The following is a 10,112-nucleotide window of genomic DNA, read 5'->3' on the forward strand; positions in this document are numbered from 1 at the left end:
CAAATTAAGCATATTAAATTTCGTAGATTAATATACATTTATATGCCTTTTTTTCATCGATTATTTAAAAAGTTTCAAAACTAAAGAGAGAACTCTCACCATCATTTATCCGCCATGTCACTTCATAACACGTCATTAAAGAATACCGTTGCGACGTGTACAGTACAGTTACAAAATTATGTTGTTATTATTAAACTTGAAATAACCTTGGGTGTGACTAATTGTTATTACGAAATGAGATTACATTGATTGAAGGTTTCCAGCTATTTAATGTGAATTTTCATAGTCGATTCGTATGATTATGAAATTAAATACTGTATCCAGGAAATGGAGTATGTAAAGTTTCAAAGAAGCATAGGCTTACAATTATCATCATAACACTTACGACACATACAACTATTTCTTGTAATAAACTGAACACTTCAGTACTGTAATCCATTTCCTCTTTTTTTTCTCTGCCCAAAAGCCTAAAAGGCAGTGGCGTAGCGTAGTGGGGTTGGCAGGGTCGGTCCGCCCCGGGTGGCACTTTTTAGGGGGCGGCAAAATTTCACAATAAATAATAATAATATCTTATATAAATTTGAACCATTTCATTTGATATTTTCGTCTCACCTACGATTTGGACCGATTGAAATGAGTACGGAAGAGTGTTACCATTCGAACAGTCCGGGAAACGACTCACCGTCCGCAACCTGTCGTAAACTTCACTTTTCGTTCATTCATTAGTTTTTTTGTTATTTAGTTGTTCTATGAATTATTGCTACTTTAAAACTCATATTCTGAAGTCTATATGTATAATTCATTTATTAAGACTGCTCAAAATTAATTGTATTCATGTATATAGACTTCGATCCGCGNCGGACAGTCCGGGAAACGACTCACCGTCCGCAACCTGTCGACCTTTTTATTTATATTTATTTATTTTTTCTTTTTTGCTTTTACGATTCATTCGTACTCATATACATCTCCAACATCCAATACAGCTAAGTCATCTAGGTTACTTACTTTACTCCTACCCAAGTTTCCCTAGTCCCTAACTGTAACTGATTTAGAACCTGCACACAATTCATTGCAAAACGACATACGCATGCGTCAGGAACTTCTGTTCGAACAAATCTCATCTGCCATCCGGGTCAGCGATTTTAAAAAGGTGGCAACACTAGCACGGAATTTTTCATTACTTATTCTGTGACGAAACTGAATTTTAGTCTTTTAAATTGAGATACCTAAATAAGGAGACGGTGAAATTTTCCTTTGCCCCGGGCGGCTGACACGCACGCTATGTCACTGCTAAAATGCGATTTGCAATAATTTAAAGACTTATAAATATTTTTAACATTCAAGCGTTAGATTATCGCTCTGGACGATCCAGGATTGAGTCCAAGAGAACAACTTAGCTATTTTACATGAGCGGTCTACCCTAGTTATGATGGGACCAGTCTTTCACCACAGGGCTGCCTCATTGTGGGTCTGGCCTAATCCATTATGGGTATAATTAAAAGGCCCTCTTAGTGCCTATAGGGAAGAAAAAGTAAAAAGTAAAAGACCTCCGCAACTCTCAAGATGACTTCTAAGAATTCTAAGAACTACTGTATTACATTGAGTATTGTAACTAACTGCAATCGATTTTAGTATATTTTTCCTGTTAAGTAGCAATATCTCTTATGTAATATAAATAAAAATATGATAAATTAACAGTGATGCAAGCACATTGTTCAAGTTTTTATACGTTTCTTTTTATTATTATTATTAACTTACACTGTCTGCTGTTCAGATAAAATCTTGTAACTTGGTTTTTCACCCACTTCCCAATTAAATGCTATTAAAGAAGAATCTAGATATTTCAGCGTTCTATGTATAACTATAGTGTTTGATATAAAAGGTAGGAAATACAAAAATATAAAATAAATTTTAAGAAAATGCCTTTTATTCATTTAAATGAATTAAAAAGTAAGAAATAAATATTTTACTCTTTCAGTTTTGGTTGCATAATACCAAGAATACTGTGAAAGTTGAAAAAATTTATTTTTTACTTTTTTGTGTATTTAAGTGAATAAAAAGCGTTTATTTATTTATTTTTAATTATTTTTCCATTTCCATGTAGGATTTTTAAAACTCTTTTTGCCTTGTGAGCATTAAGAAGGCCTCTTTTAACAGGCTCATTATGGGTTCGGCCAGGCCCACAATGGGGCGGCCAGATGGTGAGGGATGGGGGCCGACATATCCGGTCGGACCACCCCCGAAAAATTCCTGGTCCGTCCTGATTTGTTCCTGGGTTTCCCAGAGCGGTAGGCTGTTACCTTGACCGCTCTTCTACCCCTCTTGAGTATTACTTCGTGTCGAAGCTTTTCTAGATTCGGCCTACCCATTGCTCTTAATTAAGAATGCACCTTGTGTTTCTCTTGGCTATACTGTACTTTGTATACTGTGCATCACTTGCTGACATAACAAAGTGTCATATTACTTGCGTAATTGCTTTGCGGGAGGGCCTTCCTAAACTCAGCATTCCCGCTGACTTTAACTTACAAGTTAGTAATAGATGCAACATACTTATCACGTAGACGAACTCACCAACTAGCTGACAGCAGTAATATTAACCATGGCATTAACAAATACTCATTGAAAGATAACACGTGATCAGACGTAGCCTAAAGGTTTTACTTTCACATAATCACTGCGCCATTATTAATTAAAATGAGGTATTTAAATTATTTACAATTACATAAATTTTCGGGAGATATTTGATGCTCTCGTTTCACATTAAAACAATAAGATTTCTCATTTTTGTTGATGCCGTAATCACGTGCTTAGTGGATAATCCGATATTGCCTCAACGGATTTAACATAAATATTATTATTACTATAAAGAAATAATATGCATTCTTTATATGTATTTTTAATTATTTACATTAGAAATTTAATCAAATAAAATGAAAGATTGTTTACTTGATGACGACAGTGATTGCGTAATTTGTTAGAAACAAACGTCAACAGTAACCACCTGTTGGAGGTGAAATTTACAAGTTTTGGTAAAAGCATGTTGCACGTGTTTAATATTTATTTTAGATTTATTGCTAAAGTCGTGATGTTTTTAATTGTCGAATTTATGCATTAAATTAATACTTTTGATATAATCGTGACTTTATTTTAACGCTTAAGGTCAATCAAATGCATTGGAAGAGATACGTTCCTTTTTGAGATTTACTCAAAAGTAAGTAAGTAAATTCTCTGTAATCTCTAAATTTTAAGTTAAAAAGTTTGTTGTATTTACTGTTGAAGGGCGTAAACTAATAAATGCTGTAGCATATGGCCATAAATATATAAAAATAAATGGCCAAAGTTGACTTTACTAAAGTTTCATTAATATTTAAAATGCTTGAAACTTTGTTAGATGATTTTATATATAAATTGTATGGCTGAGTATATTTTTAAATACTGTACTTAACTGCAATTAGTTTACTTTTTATTTATATTTGATTTGCTATTGTTGCTTGATTAACTTTACATTGTATGTTAATTAACTTTTAATAAAATTTAGTTCATATTTATACAAGACCAAACATTTGCTGATAAGTATAAAATTTATTTATTTTCCATATTTTCTATGATTATTAGAAACAATTACTTCAACACAGGTGTTTGAAAAAGATATTTTCAAAATTTTTATATTAGAATTCTGTAGTTATTTATTTTAATTAAAGTTTTGAATCAGTAGTTACTATCTCAAAATTCTAGAACTGTTCAATCATTCAAATTTAGTTTAATATTTTTATTATTCTATCAAATATTTCTGTTTTAAAAAGTTAATATGAAAGAATTTTTGTGATAAAAGAAAAATTAATTTTTGAATTAAAGTAATTATGGTCAATAAAACTATTTCCTGGAACTAAGTTTGAGAGTGATAAGAATTCAGTTAGGCTGAAAGTTAACGTTATTGACATTAATTGCATTAGTTTGGTTGGGAGAAAATATCTATTGCCCAAATCCAGTTTAACATTGCAAAGTAGATGAAAACTATTAAATTTGATTTTGGTAAGATTTTTCTTTAAGAATGTTAATTTTTAGTAAAATCTGTTACAAATAAAATATTATTTTTCTAAGAAAGCTTGTCTGTAACATAACTATATATATATATTTTTTATAATAGTTCTATTAGAAATAATAGAACCATTATATCAACTTCTGTTTTATTTAGAAAATATATTTTATCACATCACTATTAATATTTTAGCAATTGAAATTAACTATAAAATTTTTATCAATGTAATTCTAAAACAAATACCATCATTAAATATAAATATATCTTAGTCAAAGTGAAAATTTATAAAATATGAATTTTGAATTATGAATTTTTAATACAAATGAAAGAGAACAAATGGATCATTAATAAATCCAATAATTACATTATATAGGAAGAGGTATAGCTGCCACATATTTTGTTAGATGTAACCAGGGGATGTAACTTCCATTATTCATAGGAAAAGAAAATTTATGAAAAAAAAAATAATTGTTTCTTTGATGTTCAGTTTGAAGAATGTTTTCCATATTACATCATATTACATGTTTTATTTACTTTAGTACAAGATTTTTCACCCTTTGTACTGGGAACAAAATAATAGAAAAATATTAAATGAATAAACAGTATATGAAATTTAACATGTTCTATTTCTTTTATTTTTTTATTCATATCATTTTACATATTTATTTATAAACTTTTTCAGAAATGAAGCCATTTATGAAGAAAGAATTTTTAAAAGTGCCTAAAATATTCCAGCATTGTTTTTCAACTTCTGCTATTCAAAATGAAAAATTTAGTTATCATTTATTGATAATTGGTGGAGGAACAGGTGGAATATCAATTGCTGCAAAATTTGGATCTAAGTTAGGAAAAGACAAAGTTGCTATTATTGAACCATCAAATGTAATTAGTGCTATAACTATAATTTTATCTATAAATAGATATATAATGTGCTTTTGAATATTGGTTACTTATTTTTTTTATTTTGGACTCTGTCTCCCCTGTGGGCACTAAGTGGGAGTGGCAAATCTTAACCCAATTGGGACTATGAACCTCAAAAATTACATAGCAAAAAGATAATATGCATCTAAAAATTTAGTGAGCATTTAAGAAGTTTATATTATAAAGAAAAAACTTATTATTTAAGGATTTTGTTGTCTTTTTAATATAAAAAATATTTACATAAAGGGCCTTATAACAAAATTGCACCCACGGCCACAAAGGAACTGTAATTATCTCCAACTGTAAGTGGGCTTCTTTGATACCCATTGTTGGTTTTACCAGGCCCACAATGTGTTGGCCAGGTGATGAGGGACAAGACATGATATATTGGGGACAGACTATTCCAAACATTCCTGGAGTTTTTCAACTACTCAGATTCAATCCTGGGTCTCCCAGTTTGTTTGTTTAGTTATGGCAGTGCAACACTTGGGCGATCTGCCTAGGGGGATGCCTTCTGAGAGGTCTTTTAAAGGGAAACTGGCCCCTATTTAGGTATTACAGACATGGAGAAAACCCAGGAAACTCCACGTAGCCAGCTCGTCCGAGCAAGGTGTGAACCCACGAACTCCCAGTGTTCAGGGAACGAATACTGCTTGGTCACTGGTGGGCTTCTGGGTCTCCCAGAGTGGTAGGCTGATGCCTTAACTGCCTTACTTATCCAGATGGCTAATAAATATGGGCTCCTTGAAATGTTTACTACCTGTATTTAAAATTAAGATCTGCGAAAAATTATTTCAAATTATTTTTTTGCAAATTTAAACTTCAATTAATAAAACATTTATTGATATTTGGTTATATCTGTCATATCAATTACTTTTTCAAATCATTGTTTTCCACATAGCAAAATATAAAACTAATTTTGCATGAAAACATTTTAATTTTTAAGTATTGAAAATGGGTTTCAAACTTTAACTTTAAGAATTTGCAATTAGAATTCAAAATTCCACTTTAGGAATTGTGGATTATTTCAATTTTGAAGTATTTATTTTGTCATTAATTAGCTTTAAATGCATAATAGTTTTTAAAAAGAACAATTATTGTATTGTTATTTTGTGTCTGTGAAGAATAACCTTTAATTATATTATTTTAAAATTACTATTAAGTTACTAAATCTCTTTATTCTAATCTAAAAGATTAGAATAAGGAGATTTAGCAATTTTTTTCAAATTTAAATACAAGTTTTTTAATTACAGAATAAATTTATCTTGACTCTTTGTGCTTTGTATCATAGCAAATAACTACACATAATTAATTTTCAGTTTATCTTTTTGAAAATTATGTAAATAATAGATAAGATATTAGAGCAGTTATAAAAATAAATTACATAACTTTTGAATTCTGGTAAAAAAGAGTACTTTTGCTTTTAATAATTTAAAGAACAGAGTAGAATATTCTGTAATTCTTAACAAGCCAGCTTCTACTGAATTTAGTTAGATTATATGTAATAAAGGCAAAAGTATTCCTGTTTTCAAATAATTTATTTAATGTTATACATTTGTAGCTTGGATACTGTTGTAATATCTTATCTAGAACTTACATATAATCACAAATTATTTGCAAAATCATATGGAGATATCCTTTAAATTAACTATAATTATTTTGATCTTTATTCTTCAAGTTTTTTGTATATTTAATTCAAAATATGAAAAATTTTATAAAATTACAACTTACAACAGATCTGGTTTTTCCAGAAACCAATTAAACTGTAACTGTTATTAAGCAAACTACCCTAAATTAAACTGTAATTTATGATAGACTCAATGCCATAAAACTCTCTTTTTTGTAAATAAATGAACACAGAATCTTTAGAAGTACTGTATGTAAAATTTAGTAGATTGGAAACATTTTTTGATCTGGATTTCAATCTATCTTTAATTTAAGCATACTAAAACAGAACAAGAATATTATTATCTATAGAATGCACTGCCAAAGATATTCAATTATTTTGTAGACTGGAGTGGCTCATTCTATTCCTGCAATAAGTTTTGAATTATATAATATCTTGTCAAGGTAACCAATAGAATATAAAGTGCTTAAATATTACATTACTTGCAATTATAGTAGAAAATTTGTACAAAACATAAATGCATGAATCTCCTGTGAATATTTTCTGATGTAAGTGTACTGTACAATATTTTTTATGTAAACTATTCTCAAATTTGAAAGAATGGTATCAAGAATTACAATTTTTATAACATTAAATTCAAGATTATATTCATCTTTGTGGATTGTGATATATATAGTGTAGGTTTATATAGAATCTGCTTATTGTAATCATATTTAATACAGTATTATCAAAATTAACAAGTCCCTAAAGCATTCAAGTTATAATGCATTATAATAAACTTTGATTTTAATAATTGGATGGGTAGACATTTCTATGCTTTCTGTTTATGTTAGCAGCCTCAACAAGTAACTGATAACATGAATCATTATAAGTTATTGTTATTGATCTTAATCAATGCTTTGAATTAATCATTTTAATTGTTATTTTTTCACAATACAATACTTTAAATTGCTGGCATTTCATGTGTTGTTGAAGATGGTAGCAGACAAACAATTCTGGATAATTATTTATTAATTTATAATGATAATTATAATTAAAGTCTTGAAGTTATATATTTTTAAACTGCTTAAACATATTGTATTAATGTTAGAATCAATGAAATCCAGAAATTTTTCTAATTGTAGTCTTATTTTTTCATACTTGTTATCATCATGGACAAATCACAAACTGGTTATAATAAGCAGAGTCATATGCAATACATAGTTTTGTATTGTAAAAATTACTAAATATAGTCAAATACTTTTTTGAATTTCCTTGAAATAATAATTGGAAATATAGGCTTATTATTATTATTGTTATTTTGTTTTCTAGGTACATTATTATCAGCCATACTGGACCTTAGTTGGTGGTGGTTTGAAAAATGTAGAAAAGTCTAGGAAAGATATGAGTTCTGTAATTCCAAAAAATGTTAAATGGATAAAAGACTTGGCTGTGAAATTTGAGCCTGACAAAAACACAATATTTACAGAAAAACATGAGGTACGGAAATTATAAACTGATTTACTTCTATTTTTGTTATAAAGCGTATTTGTTTGTTTTTCTTATTATTATTTTTATTTCAAAATTTTCTGAAATACAAATAAATAATGAAAAGTAACTAAAAAATTTATTATTATTTATTATTATTATTTTTCTTGTAAAATTTTTATTATTAGAATGTTAATAAATTTAATATATTCTTAAATATCTTTTAAGTAATAATCTAAAATTTTGTTAAATTAAGCCAAAAAGTTTATGTAATTTGTTGAAATTAAATGTATTTATATAGTTTTCTTCAAATAATTCTAAATTAATTTCAATTATGAACTCAAATATGAATTGGAAGATTATGCAAAAGATTAAAATTCTTAAAATAATATGAGAAAAAACAGTTAAAAAACAAAAATTAGAAAGCTTAGATTAAATTTTCTTCTTATTTTTGAATTGATTCTCTTCCTTTTTACATTTTGCCAGTCCCTTAACCATTAGAGGATTATTAGGGGCAAGCTAAAAAAAATTGTGACTAGTAATTTTTCTTTTCCAGCCAGCATATGCCTATTAGCTACAATCTAGGTGTAAAAAAACTAACAGTAGCCAGAAGTCTAAGTGATAAAAGTGAAAACACATACAGTGGTACCTCAGGTTACGAACGCCCCAGCATACGAAATTTTCAGGATACGACATGAAATTCGAACATATTTTTGCTCCACGATACGAACAAAAACTCACCATACGACGTTACATTAGTTCGCATTTTTCATTTGTTTTTCTTACTACAGTTATTTTTTTTAATGTATTACTTGGCTTTAATTTGAGTATGTTTTTCGCGTTGGAACGAATTATTTGGTTTTACATGTAATCGTATGGGAAAAGATGATCCACCTTACGACATTTTCATGATACGATCTCAGTTTCGGAACGGATTAATTTCGTATCCTGAGGTACCCCTGTATATAATGTATTTGGATGCAGCCAACTAAGCTGAAGAGGGCTTGGCCACCTTGTAGTTATGACTCTGCATTTTGCTGTTTTATTTTTCTCTTTATAGAATGTTAAGATTATTACAAAAACATAAATTTAAAACTGTCATGATCATGTTTAGATCACTTTTTTTTATTGTAATATGATATTAAATGCTTTATTTCCATGAATTAAATTGATTATAAATATTATATTGAACATTTATTATGTGTATGTTTTGAGTCATAATATTTTTATTGTAGGTAGCATATGATTTTCTAATTATTTCCATGGGGATAATACCAAATTTTAAAAAAGTAAGTATGCTACAGACAAATGAATTTGTAGAATTTCCTTTTGATTTTAATTTATTTATAAGAGTAGTTAAAAATGATTATTAAATTATGTAATATATTTTTTTTAATTTGCTGATAAGTTAAAAATAAACTTCAGATCATTATTTTCATGATGAATAATAAATTTAAAGATTTATACACCTGTTCAACATTTGATAGATAGGCTGTTGCATAAATATGTATTTAATTTAAACTTTCTACTAATTAGTGGGTGTTTATTTTAAACCTAGCTAAAGGTTATATTGATTCTGTGATTATTTTTATACAAGCGAACAATTCCTTTTCTTGTAATCATATATTATAATAGCATAAACACCAAATGCTTTCAGCATTAGTCATGTCATATTATGTGCAGTTTGGTCTCTGTAGTAAAATTTTAAATTATACTAACTGAATTTTTCAGTTTTTAACAAAATTTTCATAATTTTTCTACATATTAGTTAGATCAGTTAGTGTAAACCAGACTATCTTATAGGCTGTTAGATGTAGGTATTGAATTTTTTAAAATTATAAAGGGTTTAATGATTATTCTGACTTGTGAGTAAAATTTATTAATTATATACAGTAATATGAAACTGTTTTGATTGTTTGTAGGCATTTACAATCCATCTTCTGTTTCAACAAAATGTTGGATAAGCCAAACTTTTGTTGGAATGAAGAAAATGTTTCAAACTATAAGGAGATTTTTCATAAATAACTGCTTATTGTATTGTTTATTATCTAACAAACT

The 10,112-nt window shown here is 28.1% G+C and overlaps 1 protein-coding gene across 1 annotated transcript; it reads left to right on the plus strand.

The window, feature by feature from the left end:
- Window positions 1-2,679: 2,679 nt before the first annotated feature.
- Window positions 2,680-9,343, plus strand: LOC111616525 (sulfide:quinone oxidoreductase, mitochondrial-like; the record flags this gene model as incomplete). The annotated part of the gene is made up of 5 exons (XM_023357932.1): window positions 2,680-2,699; window positions 3,160-3,215; window positions 4,722-4,921; window positions 7,899-8,066; window positions 9,290-9,343. Coding segments are annotated over exons 1-5 (483 nt in total), but the record flags the coding sequence as incomplete, so codon positions are not given.
- Window positions 9,344-10,112: the final 769 nt, after the last annotated feature.

The sequence above is a fragment of the Centruroides sculpturatus genome, unplaced genomic scaffold (genome assembly GCF_000671375.1).
Source record: "Centruroides sculpturatus isolate CEXI.00-Female unplaced genomic scaffold, Cexi_2.0 scaffold3480, whole genome shotgun sequence".
Taxonomy (NCBI): domain Eukaryota; kingdom Metazoa; phylum Arthropoda; class Arachnida; order Scorpiones; family Buthidae; genus Centruroides; species Centruroides sculpturatus.